We start from the raw sequence: 19,719 nt of genomic DNA, 5'->3' as shown, positions 1-19,719 counted from the left end.
TATTTATTAAAACTAATTTTGTATTTATAAAACATTTTTTTATTTATAAAAACTATTTTATTATTTTTTGTATTTTAAATATATTTTCTATTTCAATTTTAATTTTATATTTTCGAATTTCAATTTAAAAAAATAAATTTATAATTTTTTTTTTAATTTTGGAAATATTCCGAGGAAGTGTATCCCTCGGAATATTCCGACGACATCTTCCTCGGAATATTCCGAGGAATTTCCGACGAAAAAAGTCCTCGGAATATTCCGAGGAAATTCATTTCCTCGGAATTCCGTCGGAAATTTCCGAGGGATTTCCGAGGAAAGATGAATTTCCGAGGAGTTATTTCCGAGGACTTTTTTCGTCGGTATGTCGTCGGAATAGCGTTATCCCGACGACATACTGACGATTTTTTCCCTCAGTATGACGCTGTTTTCTTGTAGTGTTTGTATAATCACATTTTTCTCTATTTAATGTATGCATGGATATAAAATCCGTAACCCGAAGTCCAAACTTAACTCAAACCAAAAATATCTGATTCGTACCCGGTATGAATGTAAAAACCAGAATGTATCTTGTAGTGCGGTACAAAACATATCCGAACCCAAAGTATTATTTTGGCAAACCTAAACAATTAACCCGAAAAACAAAAAAAAGCCCAAAAAATCTGAAAAATCAGTCAAATGTCCAAATTAATCACAAATATAAATATTTACTTCAAATATTCAATTATATATTTATTTTGAAATGATATCGAAACTAAGTATTTAATTTTTTTTAAATAAGTACCTTAAATGCCCAATTATATATATAAATAAGTATTTAATTCTTATGTTTTGCTTCAAATTTTGGATTTAACTTTGGATATATTGGAACAAAACTAATATAACTCAAATCCGAATGATATATGGTTATTTATAGGTTTTAGGATGTGATACAAATTAGAACCAAAACCGATTTGTTATATCCGAACCCGATTTGTATTTACAAATTTACTAGAATGAGACTTTTAGAACCGAAATTCAAAATACCAGCCAAATCCGTATCCCAACGGGTACCTGAACGCCCAAGCCTAAATTAAAGTGTGTTTTATGTTTTGTTCATTTAGTTTTTTTATTTGATCAATATTTTACATGTTTTTGGGAATAAACCGTAAAACTATACTCATAAATTTTCTTTATGTCATTAAATATTAATAGTAGCTAACTATTATTAAATGTAATCTTAGAAAAGATAATTAATAATATCTTTCTAGATATATAATTTTTAATATTTATATAATATTTAGGCTATGGTGTATAGTTAATAATAACTAAGTTAATTGTAGGTAAAATTATAATAAGTTAAATAAATGTAATAATCCTATTATTTTTTGTATGTAGATTTTTTACTTCTTCTGTTTTAATAATATAGATCATTAGTAAAATTAAATAAAATTAATTTTCTTAGTATTTTATTTATGAGATATTTTATTTGATATACTAATGGATGCGAGTGCTCTTATATGTTATCTAGGATCATTTTTTTTTTCTTTTTGATAACGAACTAAGATCAAACTAAAATAGACATTTTGTATCTTTAATACCTAACTGAAACTTCTCTATTGAGGATATTGCGCATATGGCCAGAGTTCGAGGAGTTTGTTACAACAACCGTGATGGTATTGTTCGAATTTAGATCTCTCAGTGAATTAGTTAAGGTAATTATCTGTGATGTTATACACATATATATACATTATTGTACTATTGTGTATATGTCAATACTTGAACTATATACAATTAAAGTATTAAATTTTCAATTAGCACAAAATGCACAGTGAAACAATCAAGTTCTAAACTGGTATATCCGCGCATAATTCAAGGGTGGATAGTCTCGCACGCAGTGTAAAGTAGCAACCGTCCTTGGATGTCTATACGAATGTGAAATTACCAGTTTGTTTTGCAGAGTTTGTTTGAATCTGTTAAGTTGATGACAAAAGAAAAACTACGACCTCTAAACATACTAGTGGGTTCCACATATTCCCACATCGTACATGTTATATTTTTCTTTCACACTGGGAATGCATTGTACTTGGTAAAAGTCAAGCTAATGGCACTTGAAGGGTAATCTTAATACGGTGAACACACCGTTCGATCCACGTTAGTCACCAGATAATTTAACATTGCACTTTTGAAGTCTATAGAATAGTCGGTTGACCTCTCGCCAGACACTGTGGTTAATTCAAAAAAAATCAAGCTAATAAACTAGAGATCGTTTAAAGAAACTTGTTAAGAATTCTTCCGTTTGGTATTTTCATAGATGTTCGACATACAAAAGTGAGTAAACGTTAAGACATGATAGAAGTTATTCACGCATAAATCGGTTGTTCGGCAGAGAAATCAAATTTGGACTCTTTACGAGCTTATATCCTGAGATCCTAAGTTAACTAACACCAGTCTCTCAAACGACCAAACGCGAATATTCATTGTATGAGAACATCGTATATGTATATTTCAAACTTTTATGAAGATACCAACAATGCGTTGGGATAGTGGTTATTAAGCACAACAATTTGGTTTTATTGTGTTTCAACTTAAAACCAATCGGTGATAAGTGGATTGCCCATAATCTTTTATATATTACTTAAGGTTTTTTTAAACTTTGGATGTGAGATACTTCATCTTTAATACCCCTCTTCAAAATTATGGCTCTTATCGACCAAAAATTCATGAAATTTTAGGACACTTATATCTGGTCGCGAGGGTTTAGTAGGATATTTATTACCGGTTGAAATGGTTATATTAATAGGTGAGAAATGGACTCTGATACCATATTAGATTCAAGCTTATCATAAATTTCCAACTTAAAATTAATCAGTAATTAGTGAATTGCCCTTAACCTTTTATGTATTAATTAAGTTTTTCTTAACTTCCGATGTGATTTTTGCTGGTAAACATATTTTATTCTATACCAGCATATATTAACAACGGATGGTACTCTCCGAACTCATCCTATTTAATAAAATATTTTTTTATGGAAGTAGAATAGAAAAATAAAAAAGTTAGAGACGCAGTCCAAATATTCATAGGAAATTTTAATAAAATATAACCAATTAACCATATAACCATATATAGTATTTTAGTATCTTATCGTTTATATATATTTTTATGTAAGCATCTATATATTATTTATGAAATGACTTTTTCACATTAAACATTAGAACGGTTAGAGTCGTCGATATCCTTAATGGATAATTAAGTTCATTTATTATATAATTTACATTAACCTAATATTTATATAATGAATATATTGTATGGTTAAAAGATACTTTTATATTTTATTTGTTATCTCTGAATACATTATAATCATAAATAATTAAAGACCGAAAACATAAGGATTTATAACTAAATATCAATCAACTAATATATCATTTTGTATATGAATTTTCATGTTTATAACGATAGATTATTTAATAATAACTATAAAATGATTATGCCCGCATGTGCGGGCAAAATAGCTAGTATACATATATATTAGCTAAATATATATATTCTTAGTTACCAACTAAATATATATTTTTCAAAACTATATATTTTAATTTATTATAGTTGAATTTTTATTACGTAATTATATATGGGAAAATCCTTGGAAGAAACTTTGATAGTAGTAGTATAACGGGTAAAATCTCCTAAATATTCCCAGGAATGCGTGTTTGGGTACCCGGCAACCAGAAATTAGGCGTGGGCAATCGGGTGACCATTCGGGTTCGGTTCGGTTCTAATCGGGTTTCGAGTTTTCGGGTTTATGAAAATCAGCCCCATTCGGTATTATAAAAGTTCGGGTCGGTCTCGGTTCGAATTCGGGTCGGGTTTGGTAATACATCCTAAACCCGGTTGAACATTTAATGTTCGGGTTTCAGGTTTAAATCGGGTATCGGATATCCAAATACCTATATGTTACCGGAAAGTACTAATTTAAACTTGTATTTGTATGAAAAAACAGAGTTGTAATGTTGATTATGCATACGTCCCTGCTTACAAAGTTTATATTTCTTGGTACAAGTACAAAACGTGAAGTAGTATCTCGTAACAATGAACCTATTGTGTTCATCCAGATCAAAACATGAAGTAACAATATCAAAGCGTAAATAATGAAAGCAAATATACAATGCTTTACCTTGTTGCAGAAGTGTTTCCAGCCTGTACATTCTATGAAAGAAAGAGGCAACTCAGTTAACACCAATAACTCATTTGAGGCTTCTCTGAAATCCGTCTCAGACACCTTCGATGATTTCACATTGCCTTCATCATCGATAAACCAAAATACTTGAAATACAAAGACACTTAATCAAGTGTAAAGAAGAAGGAGATTACCTCTGAGTGTGGTATTGACGTCTTTGAAGAAGGAGGTAAATACTTTTTGATGGATTTTTTTTTCTCCATCTCAAACGCTTATATAAGAGAAAATATTCTAGGGTTTACAACTTGCTGAAGAGTAGATTCGAAGAGGATAAGAGTTAGGAAATGATTTTGGGTATCGGGATTCAGGGAGATTAAGATTTTTCAAGAGAGAAAGTTGAGATTTTTATGATATTCTTCATATCGAATCCTAAATCGAAAGAGGGGAAATAGCAAAGATAGAGTCTTAGGGTTTTTAGTTCGGGTATACTTTAAACCCGATTGGATCTGGGTATTTTACCCGAACCGGTCCATAACCCCTTATACCAAATTATTAGCTCCATTCGGTTTTTTTGCAAGATCCGAACCCGGTCCGACTCGGTTTTATCGGTGCGGGTTCAGTACGGGTCATCGGTGCGGGTTCAGTACGGGTCATCGGGTCCGGATTATTTGCCCTGGCCTACCATAAATAGTTAGACCCCCGCCTGAAGGAAGACGGTTAATATCTGATCACATAATATTTGCTTCGATAGCAAGCTCTCACCAGTATATAATGCAAAGATTCAATGATGGATATAATATCATAATCTATGATCGCATAATATATATTTTTTTCCGCATAATATATCTTATTATCTCTTATACAATAAGATTTACATGTTAGGATTTACGATCCTACAAAGATGTATGTAGACCTAATACATATTGCTCTTTGAATGGAGGATTTGGATGGATTTGATACACGAAATATATTGATCATCAATTTACATCATACAAGAAATCAAAGTAAATAATGGAGGAACCAGTGTTGGATTATTTTATAAGAGTTTTTTTTTTTTTTGTAGACTAAAAGGGTTAAACCCGGATCTATTAAAGACACAGATCTAACCTCCGGGTGGAGGTACAGCCTACGGATAAACCCTCTCCTGGGCATTCAAATGAGCCGAAAGCAATAGTTCATATCCGTGTGGCCAGCGGGGTTCGAACCAGAGTTCGCCGTATTGGGTTTATTCCCTCAAGCGCCACTGGACTACCGCCGCTGGTTTATATAAGAGTTTTTTTGTTGTCAACAAGATGCTTATTATATCCGGGAAACTGATGTATCGCTTAAAATAACAGTGATCAAATAGGTGCATATTTAGTAAATAGTAATACACATTAATCTTGACCCAAGTTGGAAAAAATTAGGTTAAGCTATTTAACTATACAATATCATGTTACCAAAAAAAAAAACTATACAATATCATATGTCCAGATTGTGTAAAAACAATTCCCATGATATTCGCACGTACCAAAACTTCACATTTGTAATTATTGACTGTAGTTATACAGAATGTAGCAAAAGCAAACAACGTACGTTTGTTGTTGTTGTATTCCAACCGTAACAGACGAGCAGTAAGCCAGTAACTATTTAGGCTCTATATATAAGATCACACTTTATTAAATACCTAGCTAACATTATCCAGTTTTAGTATGGATGGCAATCAAAGACCTGGACCGCGGGTCTGCTGCGGAGCGGGATTGGGCTTCCAATTGGTAAGCTCGCAAAATTGCGGGCTTCACGGGACGGATCAAAAGCGGGATGAGCTTAACCTGCGGGATTTTGAAGATCCATAGTCCTAAGTCCCTATTTCTGCTTTCGTGAGAGAGAGAGTGATTCGACGTTATGTAGCTCTGGTGATGGTGGTTTTAGGGTCGATGATGCTTCCGGTCTCCCAAGCGCCTTCAATCTGCACCGATGGAGCTTCTTCGAGTCATCATAAAAAGTTTGAAAACTCACTTTCCACCGAAGAAGAAGATCTAGTTCCCGCCATGAATTCTTCATAGTTTTGCCTATATGTATTTGTTCACATAATCATACATTTTGGAGTTTTAGGTTTCAATATATCTTTAACTAACTTCTATTATTCTTATTTGCAGAAGATGAAGTTGATGGTGAAGAAGAGAAATTTTCATCTTTTTGTCGCTTGTTGGTGATAAAGATGAAGAACAAGAAGTGTGATTGGTGTTTTTTTTTAATCTATTTTTGGGATTCGCATCTTTGATTTGGTGTTGATTTTATTTAATTTTGGATTTAGAAAACTAAAGCATTTGTTATGAACTTATGAGTATTTGGATTCAACAACTAAAGTATTGTTTATTTTAAAAATGTTTGGAGTCTAACAAAAGTAAATAAACTAGTGTTTTGATCCAACTAAAATCTTCAACTAACAAGGGTATTGCCTTATCCAGTTCAATCATCGACTAAACTCACTTACTGATGCGTCATGAAACTGATAAAGCGTCCTGAATCATGTCTTAAAGCGTTCAGGAGTCATATGTCTGTTTGTAATTTTATGTCCTGCAGACCGATCTGCAAAGGCTTACATATTTTACGGTATGGGTTTGCTCATCATTTTGAGGACCGCAGCCCGCGCGGATCTGACCCGCCGTGACCCGCTCGAAGACGAGTCCGCTGCGGTACGGAACAGATCAACTTGTTTGACATTCCTAAGTTTTAGTACTCTATAAAAAAACATTATCCAGTTATAATCGTACCTCGAAATATGTAGCAAAACCTTATAGTACTATTTTATTCTATTATACGATAAATAAATAAATTATGCGAAAATAGTAGTCATAAATAAACATGCAGAGTTTTGTTGTGCAAAGGCTCTGCATGCAAGGCAAGGCTGCTAGGCGCGCACATGACTCGCATAGGGAATTGCTCGCAGGTTTTAATGTCGCAAGATGACGGATTCGATCACGTGCATGTACTTACTACTCCTTCACTTCAAGGGTAGTACATTGAAAGAAAGAATCAATCGTAGTATAAATTAACTAATAGTGACATTTTAACATTTTTTACACAAATTTAAAAATGATCGAAATATATTTACATTCTTAATAAATACATATATTTAATTAATAGTGTTTGAGATAAATAATATTATTTATAAAACTAATGCATTTTTTTAACTGATATTAAGCTTAAACTAAATATAAATTATATTAAAATTATAAATGACATTTTTATTAACAAGAAAAAATGTCAAGATGATTTTCTTTTTTAAAAAGAAGAGTATAAAACATCCAAGTGTGTTTTATTTTATTTTTGACAAAGAACATCGAAGTGTACTTTTGTACTCGAAATGATCTCAGATAGATTTCATAAAATAAAAAAACTGATTTGTCTGATGTTTATGTTCTGTTACTAATTCAGGGAACAATAATTTAGCCTATAAATCAAACAGTTAGTAAAATATGTTCTGTTTCTTTAACCAAACATATTTTTAAAATGATAAACAGCTTTTAAATTATAAGATCATTTATATATAGTTAAGATTTTTTAAATTCGAAAACCTCTCTCTACTTTTTCTCTAACCTCTCTCTAAGAACTTTCAAAGAAAACATTCGAGTCGAAATTTTATTTGACTATTTCCTTCACACTAGTTTAAAAGTCGTGTCACTAAAACCAATGTTTTCGCGAAAAGAAGTCACGAACTGACGGTGACACAACGGTGATATTAGTATAAATCACGAAAATACATGTTATAACGTTTAATATAAAAAACATGGTCTAATACTGTAAGACAGCTGAAGTTCCGGGAAGCCAGTTGGATTCGCTCTCTCTTTCTGTTTCTATAAATATCCGCCTACTACCGCATCGGATCAGTGAAGTGTGAATGAAGCCTATACAAGAAAGCATCACATAACAAAAAAAACATTAGAAAAACAAAAAGAAAGTACAGGTTTCTGGTTTTAATATTGCTGCACGAACATAGAACCTCTTGAAAACACATAGTCAGAGAAACAAGCTGCGGTCGTTTCGTTTAGGTCAAGGGGTCGTTTTAGGCTCTCTTACTCTCCTTTCTCTTTGGAACAAAGGAGAAAATGGGTCAAGCAGAGGAGAAAGAGACTGGGAAGAAGACGGTGAAGAGTTTGAGAAGCGTAAGATCGATATTCATGCACGCTGACTGTGTAGATTGGTTGCTGATGGGATTAGGGTTTATAGGAGCCGTCGGTGATGGCTTCACAACGCCTCTTGTTCTTCTGATCACCAGCAAGCTTATGAACAATCTTGGTGGTTCCTATTTAAACACAGAAACCTTCATGCAAAACATCTCCAAGGTCCTCTCAATTCTCTCTCTTATACTTGATTTTCTAATAAGATCTTATGATAACAAGTTTTTTTGTGGGTTTTTCTAATGCTTGAAATGTCTATAATCCGTTGATATTTTATTTGAGAAAATCAAGAAAATTACAAATTCACGTAGATGAGATATACAGTAGGTTAAACATATAACAACCAGATTGACTCCTCCATGTCATTTTTAAACAGCTTACGACTTAGACTTCAGTTTATGACACATGCACTTCTAAATTTATTGTATGTGTCTGTATAAGGAAAGATGACTAATGTTTATTCTTTTTTTTTTTGTAACCAACAGAACTCTGTAGTTTTGCTTTATGTAGCTTGTGGATCTTGGGTGGTCTGTTTCCTTGGTAAGTGTTTTTAAATAATGTCTCTTTTCCTTTTCAATAGAGTTGACCTAAATTAGATTAACCAATTAGTATTTGAATGATTACCAAAAACACAATACAGAAGGATATTGTTGGACAAGAACAGGGGAGAGGCAAACAGCAAGACTGAGAGAAAAGTATTTAAGAGCAGTATTAAGACAGGATGTGGGGTACTTTGATCTTCATGCCACAAGCACTTCTGATGTTATCACAAGTGTCTCTAGTGACAGCTTCCTCATCCAAGACGTGCTTAGTGAAAAGGTCTCACTTTTCTATCTTTCATTTTAATCATTTTCTATTTTATAAACCGATTTTTTAGAACATCAATATTGTTAAGTTTCTCAATGAGTTTATTACTAAAAAAAAGAGTAAAAAGAAAGAAAGAAAGCCTATGAAAGACTCTTTAGCATTTTTGTGAGAATTTTTCTAAACACTTGTCAGTATTTTAGTAGCTAATATTTTTTTACTGTTATAATTGTTAGAATCTCTGTGAATCTCCCACCAATTTTATGCTCTTATGATTTCGGTTTGGTGCAGTTACCGAATTTTTTGGTGAGCGCATCAACGTTCATGGGAAGCTACATAGTCGGCTTTATTTTGTTATGGAAACTCGCCTTAGTTGGCTTACCATTCGTTGTCCTATTAGTGATCCCGGGACTTATGTACGGCCAAGCCCTCATAAGTATTTCAACGAAGATACGTGAAGAGTACAATGAAGCTGGCTTTGTAGCTGAGCAGGCCATCTCTTCTGTGCGAACTGTCTATGCGTTTTCAGGGGAGAGGAAGACGATATCAAAGTTTTCAACTGCACTTCAAGGCTCGGTGAAGCTAGGGATTAGACAAGGGCTTGCTAAAGGAATCACCATTGGAAGCAATGGAATCACTTTCGCAATGTGGGGGTTTATGTCTTGGTATGGAAGCCGGATGGTCATGTACCATGGTGCTCAAGGTGGTACGGTGTTTGCAGTTGCCGCCGCTGTTGCCATCGGTGGCGTGTAAGTATATATATATAACTAGAAAGTGACACACGTGGGTTGTGCATGAAACAATGAGATATGCAAAACGATTTTAGCAGTTACACTATAAGAATCATACACCTATACAGTATTATAAAATTATTTGTATCTATATTTTAGCTTTATTACGTATCTTAAAATGTTTTGAACTATTTGTTTAAATATTAATTGTTTTCAGTAACCATTTAACTTTTGTTAGTTTTTTTATAGTTCGTTGAATTAGCCAATTACTAATCACTTAGATGTTCTAATAGTTTTAATGTGTATTTATAAATTATTTTAATCTATATTTTCAACTATTCATGGTAAAAATTATAGTTGCAAAGTATAATGATATTGATCTTACAAAACATTAAAAGAAAATATTTGTTGGTCTTTGTGAAACTGTATCATGTTGTTGATCTTTGGTATCTTTGTTGATATTTCAGATCACTTGGTGGTGGTTTGTCTAATCTAAAGTACTTCTTTGAAGCGGCTTCAGTTGGGGAGCGAATCATAGAAGTGATAAACAAAGTTCCCAAGATTGATTCAGAAAATTCGGAAGGGCAAAAGCTGGAGAACATTAAAGGAGAAGTTGAGTTTAAGCATGTAAAGTTTGTGTATCCATCGAGACCTGAAACATCAATCTTTGACGATTTTTGTCTAAGAGTTCCGTCTGGGAAAACTGTGGCTTTGGTTGGAGGAAGCGGGTCGGGAAAATCAACTGTGATATCTCTTTTGCAGAGGTTTTATAACCCGGTGGCCGGAGAGATTCTTATAGATGGTGTATCCATTGATAAGTTGCAAGTGAAGTGGTTAAGGTCGCAAATGGGTTTAGTTAGCCAAGAGCCTGCACTTTTTGCCACGTCCATAAAGGAGAACATATTGTTTGGTAAGGAAGATGCATCCCTTGATGATGTTGTGGAAGCTGCTAAGGCCTCTAATGCTCATAATTTCATTTCTGAGTTACCTAATGGCTATGAAACTCAGGTTTGATTCTTATTTTATATACTTTATTGCATACTTTTGTAGTTTTATAGGCATGGCAGGTCTTCAGATTATGAGTACTATTAATAATTTAGTATAAATTTTAATAAAGTATTGTTTTTAATAATTTGGAAGTCATATGTTATGTATAATAACTTATAAATTTCAGAGACTGTAGGTTACTGTTTTATTTGGTTATATCCAGGCTAGGACCGGTCCTGGTTATCGGGTGGTTGATATTGTTTTTGTGTAAACAAATAGGTTGGGGAGAGAGGAGTGCAAATGTCAGGAGGACAAAAGCAGAGGATTGCAATTGCACGTGCAATAATCAAATCACCAACAATTCTCCTTCTAGATGAGGCAACAAGCGCATTGGACTCTGAATCCGAAAGAGTAGTCCAAGATGCCTTAGAGAATGCATCAATTGGTCGTACAACTATCCTTATTGCCCACCGTCTCTCCACCATTCGTAATGCTGACATTATCTCTGTGATCCAAAACGGCCATGGTGTTGAGACTGGATCGCACGATGAGCTAATGGAGAACTTAGATGGTCAATATGCTTCACTAGTCCGTTTACAACAGATTGAAAAAAATGACTCAGATGTCAACATGAGTGTCAATGTGCTAATTATGGGTACAGTCTCGGATCCTAGCAAAGATTTGAGAAGTAGATCAAGAGTCTCGACTCTTAGCCGGTCAAGCTCTGCTAACTCCATTACAGGTTCAAGTATTGTGAAGAATCTGTCTGAAGATGATAAGCCGCCTTTACCATCGTTTAAGAGACTCTTTGCTATGAATTTACCGGAATGGAAACAGGCGTTATATGGTTGCATAAGTGCAACCTTGTTTGGTGCCATACAGCCGGCGTACGCATATTCTTTGGGGTCAATGGTATCAGTTTATTTCTTGAAGAGCCACGACGAGATCAAGGAGAAAACGATGCTCTATGCATTATCTTTTGTGGGCTTAGCCGTGCTTTCTTTACTGATCAATATCAGCCAACATTACAATTTTGCATGCATGGGCGAATATTTGACTAAGCGTATCCGAGAACGTATGCTCTCTAAGGTGTTAACCTTTGAAATCGGTTGGTTCGATCGTGATGAGAACTCAAGCGGTGCCATTTGCACTAGGCTCGTAAAAGATGCTAATGTGGTAAGTACACTAATTTCAAGATCAGTAACGAACAATGTCATAACGTTTCTTGATATTTTTCTAATAACTTTTTTTGTTATAATAGGTGAGATCGTTGGTAGGTGATCGTATGGCGTTATTAATACAAACAATATCAGCTGTAACCATTGCATGCACGATGGGTTTGGTCATTGCTTGGAGGTTAGCCCTAGTGATGATCGCGGTGCAACCGGTGATTATTGTTTGCTTCTACACTCGACTTGTTCTACTCAAGAACATGTCGAAAAAAGCAATCAAGGCTCAGGACGAGAGTAGTAAACTAGCTGCGGAGGCTGTTTCAAACGTCCGAACCATCACAGCCTTTTCATCACAAGAACGTATCATGAAAATGTTAGAAAAGGCCCAACAAAACCCGCGGCGAGAAAGCATACGTCAGTCGTGGTTCGCGGGGATTGGGCTAGCCATGTCGCAAAGCCTCACGTCATGCATGTGGGCTCTGGACTTTTGGTACGGTGGTAGATTGATAGAAGGTGGGTACATCACGGCTAAAGCTTTGTTCGAAACGTTTATGATCTTGGTTAGTACCGGGCGGGTTATTGCCGATGCTGGAAGCATGACAACTGATCTAGCAAAAGGTTCGGACGCGGTCGGGTCGGTTTTCGCTGTGTTGGACCGGTACACATCCATTGATCCAGAAGATCCAGATGGATATGAACCGGAAAGAATAACAGGTCGGGTCGAGTTTCTCAACGTGGGCTTCTCTTATCCAACTAGACGGGATGTAACGATATTCAGCGACTTCTCTATTAATATCGACGCAGCAAAGTCGACTGCGATAGTTGGTCCAAGCGGATCGGGTAAGTCCACGGTAATCGGGTTGATCGAACGGTTTTACGACCCGGTTAACGGGGTTGTGAGAATCGACGGCCGAGATTTAAGAACGTACAATCTGAGATCGCTACGTCAGCACATAGCTTTGGTTAGCCAAGAGCCAACGTTGTTCGCGGGAACGATAAGAGAGAACATTATATACGGAAGAGCGTCGGATAAGATCGACGAAGCAGAGATCATCGAGGCGGCACGAGCAGCGAACGCTCACGATTTCATCACAGCGTTATCGGACGGCTACGACACATACTGTGGAAACAGAGGATTACAGTTATCCGGTGGTCAGAAACAGAGGATCGCGATTGCTAGAGCGATGTTGAAGAACCCGTCAGTGTTGCTCCTTGATGAAGCCACGAGTGCTTTGGATAGCCAGTCGGAGCGTGTTGTACAAGACGCGCTCGAGCGCGTGATGGTTGGGAGGACGAGCGTTGTTATTGCACATAGGTTGAGTACTATCCACAACTGTGACGCAATAGCTGTTCTAGAGAAAGGGAAACTCGTGGAACATGGGACCCATTCATCCTTGCTGGCAAAAGGGTCCACAGGTGTTTACTTCTCATTGGTTAGTCTCCAGAGAACTTCTTGTTGATAAAAAGCTGTAGAAAAAAAATTCAAACATTGAAACAAATGTGTTTAAATTTGGCTTGTATGATAACAACATAAGAGTAACTCCAATGGGAGCTCTTAACTTTTTTTTTTTTTTTGTCGACAATAAGATTTCATTAATATTGCCCAAATGGGCTTACATGGTATCAGTCAAGAGACCCAGTCATGTTTAACAATATAAACAAAGCAAAAAGAAAGCCCAATGACAATTTGTCTTATCCCTTGAACACCCGGCCGAAACAGAAGCTTCACGAGAACAATGTTGTGTGATACGTGTCGTTCATACGTAAAGCGATGAGTTCAACCTCCGAGAATCCTTTCCGCCGCTGCTATCTCCAAAAATCGTCTCTCTAGGCCATCTTTTTGCCGCCGTCCGTCGCAATATCTCAATTCCGATACCAAACTTGTAAGCCTTTCCACCTAAAGCCGCGAACACTTAGAGGAAATAAACCTTGATTCACCGAAATTTAAGCCCAAAGAAAGATAAATCAAGTAGAAGAAAGATTTTTGCCGGACCGCTACAAAGCGCCAGCTTATCTGAATCCTCTTCAAACATATGATTTATGTTCTCCATCAAAACTCATCCTTCTAACCGCCAGAGAAGCTTCGTTTAGCACTAAAGCTGGCTAAATTAAATAACGAAGACTGATTCTCTTATTTAGAATTCAGAGTAATCGGTGAATAAAAGTATTTCTCTAGTATTCAAAACGGGATGATATTGAAAATCAGGTGGATAGCAAAGTAAGAACTTTTATACATCAACTCAATAACAGAGATAAAGGGAAGAAACTTGAAGCAAAGCTCTGATTTGAGTTGAAAAGCACAACAAAAAACTCGCCTTGCGAAGAAGTTAATCCGACAAAGCGGAAGATCAGATCGCCTAGCGAAGGAACTATATTACAACAAAATAAAAACAAAAAGACTGGTAACCGGCGGTACAAGACCACCGGCCACCGGAAAACAACTTCACTTTAGGAAACTTTCAGAAGAAGCTAGAGAGAAGCTAGAGAAAAGAGGAATGTCGATAAAACCAATGGGAGCTCTTAACTAGTTTCTCAACTTTAAAATATATGAATTTTTATATATTTATTATAAATATTTCAAAATCATGAGAACCTTTTTCATAATATTTCATTGAAGAAATGTGGAACAAGAGTTTATATACTATACTACTTGCAACTTTCTTCATATAATTAAGTTGCTCATAATAAAAATAAAAAAGTTGCTCATACGAAAAACTCTTATGGAACATGGAAAATTATACACCGCAAGTGAGAATAAGAGTGAACACCTCCAGCTGCTTCTTCGCAGGAGCATCGTGTTGTACCAACCCCAACAAACAATAAGCAAGGGAATCCCAAAAGTCAAGCAGAGGCTTGTTTTTCTTCAACTGAAAAATGAAGCAGTCTTGAAACTTGGTGACTGCTACTTTCTCTATAAATGTCGTGAGTAGTTGCATCCTGGTCTGGTCAGTTTGATACACTGGAGTGGGAAAGGGAAGCCATGGGTAAGGCTTGATAATGGTAATTGGTAAGCCTTGTCCAGTTGATTATATGTGGGCTCCTCATGACCTACACAAGTCACATAGACGGTATCTTCAATACAATCAACAGTTATAAATTCTTTGGTTCATTTGATTTTTTTCCAACTTAATTCCATATATTCTTTTTTTTTTGTTAGTAAATAGTTTTTTCTTTATTTTCAAAGTAGATACAGAAAGACAAAGAGGATTTACGTTTTCTTTGCTCTATAAGTTCTTGATTTTGTTCAAGACGTCTCTTGTAGTTTTGTTTATCTGCCTATTCTCTTTGTTGGATCTTTGTGATTATCACCGAGTAGTCTTAGGCTTCGATTGTTTATGTACTAGCTTTTAAATATTGTTAATTTTTTAATTTTTGTTTATAAAATTTTGATTTTTGATTTGCAATAGATTTATTTTCTCGAAAAACATGAATGGTGATTTTTATTTTTATTTTGTTTTTGTTTTTTGAAGTCTGAATTTTGATTTTTCTTTAGATTTTTGGTTTTTCTAGAATTTGATTGATATTTTATTTTTATCTGTTATTTTGTAAAATTTGAACTTATAAGTTAATTTAAAAAAAATTAAAATTTTTAAATATATAAAAACAATTTTAGTAATTAATACCAATAGATTATTAACAAAACATGTAAAATTTAAATAAAAATAATTTATTTAATTTTACAAGTTTAAAAAATGCTTTTAGTAAAAAACTCTCTCTTTCATTAAAACTTTTTCTCTCTAAACTCTCCCAAATCCCTACCTTTCTTTCGGTGGCCTTCCGCCGCCGGAGGCATCTTTTCTCTTCCTCTTTTCTTCTCTTGTTTCTTCGCTACTCCATCCCAGCCGCTGATATGTCTCTGGCCCTGTTGACAATGAAGCTGAGCAGGAACAAATGAATCTCTACCTTGGTGGGTGACCTTCGGTTAAGCTTGGCGGAGTGGTGGTGTCAAGACGAGGTTGATTCTTCGGTGTACTGGCGGTGAAATCGGCTTTTGGGGTTGCAGCGTGGAGTAGATCTAGGTTTTCAATTTTCTAGATCTTTTTTTCCTGTTGTGGTGGGAGCGCGTGGTCGTGTGTGTATGACTGCTCTCTCAAGATCCGGTGGCCTGGTGTCTTGCTTCGGGTTGGTGAGGAGTTTTCCGGCGTCGTCGGTGATTTAGTCTACTCGTCATCGAGTAGCAGGGACCTCCTTCTCTAGCCGGTTTTGTCGGGCTTCGGAGTTTCTCCGGAGGCATGACCATGGTTGTGTTCGCTGCTGTGTAGTAGCTACTGCCATCGTGTTGTTCGTGTGCTGCTGCCGATCTTGGAGTCAAGGCGGGCCGTCTATGACCTGTTCCTTGGTCTCCTCCGGCGGTTGCTCTGGTTTTTCCATCTCTGTCCTCGCCGCTTTTGATGTTTGTTCTGCATCACTTGTTCATTTATGGAGGTTTCTTCCTCTCTGTTACCTCGGAGGTGCTCACCGGCTCTCCCACGTTGGCGTATCTTCGACGTTGCTTTTGGAGCTAGGTTCGGTTCTCGGGTTTAGCGTGAGGCGGTGTTTCTCAATCTCATGTGGGTCATGGGAGGGTTGGTTCGTCGAAGGAGCCTCATGCTTGGATATGTCATCCCAACACCATTGTTGGGTCACTTGGTTCGCAATGGTGGTCGTATCCTTGGTCTAAATTGTAGGTTTGGAAGAACAACATCGGAGTTCTCAAAGTTTAGTCTTCTATTACTGGTGGTGGTTTGCAGATTTGAAGTTCGTTGACTTGAGGAGTGCAAAGCTGTCCGGCAATGGTATCAATCATTTAGAGCAGCGTTAGCGGGCAAGCCAATTTCTAATGCAGTGTGGTCTCATAGACACATGAGAAAAGAAGAAATTATTTTCGTATTATAACTGTTTCGAGTTTTTATTTTTATTTTTAATGTAGATTTCAGATTTTTAAAAACTTGAAATTATTTTATTAAGATAATAAATATATAGATTATTTTAATAATATAAAATAAGTAATCTATAAAAAATTTAAATGATTAGAGTTTATCTCTGGAAAATAATTTAATTTTTAAAACATATATAAAAGAGATTTATATTAAATTTCTATTAATATTAAAAGATCTTAAAAATATTTTGTTAATAGCTGATAAAATAGCAGAATTAAAAAAAGGAAAATAAATATTGAAAATCCGAACGTTACTTTCTCCCAAAAACCTAACAAATCTGGTTTTTGGTTTTTATGTAGAGAATTGAAAAGGTGTGGAAAAACCAGTTGACCTAGTTTATAGGAAATCTACTTTCCCAAAAATCTAATCCTTTACCTTATTTGTTTAATAAGCAGCTCACAAGTGTAGACCCCCTAAATCCCCTAAATCTGAAGCCCATTGCACATTTGAGATTTAATGATTTATAAGCCCAATTCCGACAATATATATATACATGATTATAACTTTGTACAACTTAAATAAACTTTATCCGTATACACACAAAAAAAAACCCTAATCCCATTTGATGGAGAAACCAAACGATAGGGAGATGGATTTGCTCACAGAAGAACAATGGGCGATTATGTTATCGAGATTGCCACCAATCCCTATCCAATTGACAAAGACCAAAGATCAGTGGAACGGAATCGCTGCTAGAGGATCTGTATGCTATTATACTAGCCAAGTTACCACTAACGAGCATAATCGCTTTCAAACTGGTTTGCAAGCAATGGAAATCACTCGTTGAGTCTCCTTTTTGCCGCGATCTTTATCTGTCTATGTACCAAAACTCGTATTGTTCTTCATGGTCGTTCATGTGTAGAGGTTGCGAGACAGAAACCATGGCTCACTACGGATCCGACAACTGGTGTCTTACCCGTTCTCTCGGTTCTTACATCTCGTCTTTTCTAGCCGAAAAGTTCGAGAACCGAGAAGGTAGAGTCGTGGCTTACACCGATGTTGGATTGATATTGATTTACGTAGTGACGAACCAATCTTTCTACGTGGCTAATTCTGTCTCAAGGCAATGCGTAGAGATCCTGCCTCATAATCATGTAATGGAACGTTTTTGGATATTGGGGATTGTGACTCGAACTGAGGACGAAGTCGTTTTGGGTTACGAAGTCGTTTTGGGTTAGAGAAGAAGAAGAACTTTACTAGTTTCTTGATATATTCATCTGAGACCGGCTCGTGGAGTCTTGAAACTGTTAGTTTTCCTTTCACTTTCATCGCTCAGGAATTTAACAACCCCATTAGCTTGAACGGAAAGCTTCACTGGCTCGCTCACAATCCGGAGTATAAAGATTTTCTTGTATCCTTCGATTTCTACCCTAGTGGCGACAAGGGTTCTGATCGATGTCGTGTTACACCTTTCCCTGACTTAGACAAAACAACTAAATTCACAAGAGCTTGCACAACTTGTCAAGGGTTTCTCATGTATATTAACATAGTCTCTGTAGCCGAAGTTGATAAGCTGTGTGTATGGAGGCTAAAGAGCGAAGGATGGCAACTAGTATCTGAAATCTCTACTGATATTGTAACGGCTGGTTTTGATTATATTCCGTTGGGGATGAATCCTTTTGATGATAAACTAGTGTACTTTTGGAGGGGAAACATGGAGGGCCAAGATTTGTTGTCTATAAACTTACACATTGGGGAATTTATGGTCCACGAAGAGTTGGAACGTAGCAGCGACGGTCGCGTTCTGAGTTCCGTTGGTGGTCCGAGAGAGATAGATTACATAAAGGAATCATATTATTCCTCGTTCGTTTTCCCGAGGTGGCTGCATCCTTTCCCGAACTAAGTGCGAGTTTAAAAAAAATAAAAATAATAATAATATATATTATGCAAAACTTAACCTGTTTTTTCTCTTCTTGATAATTACTGTTGTTTCCTTATGCAAGATGAAGAAGTTGTCGGATGGTGTTTGCTGCTATCCATTGTAAAGAAAACTCTTATCAGTGAATCTTATAACTTATTTTGCTGGCAAATTACCCAACTGGGGAAGTTGTATGTTTTAGAGAAAACTTTCATTTGGATCTCTATATTTAAAGTATCTTTCAAGAGAAGACCTTTAGAAGTAGGATTAATTTGCTGAATAACTATATTGGAAAAAATATTAGTTTTGTAGTAAGAGGATAGAGAGAGGGTGATATGGTTTGTTGGTGAAATATAGTTTTTGTCAGTTATCAAATTTCCCTTAGAAGTATCGTTTAAGATCATCAACGGCATAAACTTCTGGATTCCCCCAACTTTTTGCTCGTTCCTACCAGTGTTCAGCAGTCAATAAAATATGATAAGTTGATGATTTGTTAAAAAGTCAACATAAGATGCCTTTTTACAAAAAAAAAAATCAACATAAGAGAAAGAAAACCTCTGTATCTATATATAGTAAAAAAAACTTGCATAGGTCAACATTTCTCTGATTGAATAAAATAAATAGCAAGAGCATGTGCATTGCTATAACCCTTTAATGGACTCTTAGCTAATATTTTAGTAATTAATTTAGGTTAAGAGTTAATGTTAAGAAACTTTTAATTTTTAATCTTCCAATGGAAGTTTCTTAACTTAAAGGTTCTTATATTAAAAATGATTAATTTTTTTTTTTGAAACTAAAATTTATTTATAAAATAAAATAAAATAAAACATTACACTTTAAACATAGAATTTAAAATAAAAACATTAAAACAAAGATTACTAAAATAACCGATAATAATTTAAAAGAGGCATTGAAGCTCAGTTGTTGTCTTGATC

The 19,719-nt window shown here is 35.5% G+C and overlaps 2 protein-coding genes across 2 annotated transcripts; both read left to right on the top strand.

Moving 5' to 3' along the window:
• Positions 1 to 8,030: 8,030 nt before the first annotated feature.
• On the top strand, positions 8,031 to 13,962 carry LOC106322837 (ABC transporter B family member 15-like). The gene is made up of 7 exons (XM_013760982.1): positions 8,031 to 8,478; positions 8,799 to 8,853; positions 8,954 to 9,132; positions 9,409 to 9,866; positions 10,316 to 10,856; positions 11,115 to 12,011; positions 12,097 to 13,962. Exons 1-7 carry the CDS (start codon positions 8,242 to 8,244, stop codon positions 13,465 to 13,467), a joined length of 3,738 nt encoding a protein of 1,245 aa, XP_013616436.1. The 5' UTR covers positions 8,031 to 8,241; the 3' UTR covers positions 13,468 to 13,962.
• Positions 13,963 to 17,491: 3,529 nt separating this feature from the next.
• On the top strand, positions 17,492 to 18,769 carry LOC106326662 (F-box protein At3g28330-like). The gene is given in 3 exon segments (XM_013764577.1): positions 17,492 to 17,589; positions 17,591 to 18,098; positions 18,101 to 18,769. Coding segments are annotated over 3 exon segments (1,275 nt in total).
• Positions 18,770 to 19,719: the final 950 nt, after the last annotated feature.

This window comes from Brassica oleracea, chromosome C2, assembly GCF_000695525.1.
Source record: "Brassica oleracea var. oleracea cultivar TO1000 chromosome C2, BOL, whole genome shotgun sequence".
NCBI lineage: Eukaryota > Viridiplantae > Streptophyta > Magnoliopsida > Brassicales > Brassicaceae > Brassica > Brassica oleracea.
The sequence above is the reverse complement of the archived record's forward strand: the minus strand, read 5'-3'. Positions and strand labels throughout refer to the sequence as shown.

What these genes read in the sequence shown, in the direction of transcription:
- LOC106322837 (XM_013760982.1), top strand. Translation starts at nt 8,242, where the DNA reads ATGGGTCAAGCAGAGGAGAAAGAGACTGGGAAGAAGACGGTGAAGAGT. An exon ending in GCTGTTGCCATCGGTGGCGT is followed by an intron (nt 9,867 to 10,315) that starts GTAAGTATATAT and finishes TTGATATTTCAG; the next exon opens with ATCACTTGGTGGTGGTTTGT. An exon ending in CTAATGGCTATGAAACTCAG is followed by an intron (nt 10,857 to 11,114) that starts GTTTGATTCTTA and finishes GTAAACAAATAG; the next exon opens with GTTGGGGAGAGAGGAGTGCA.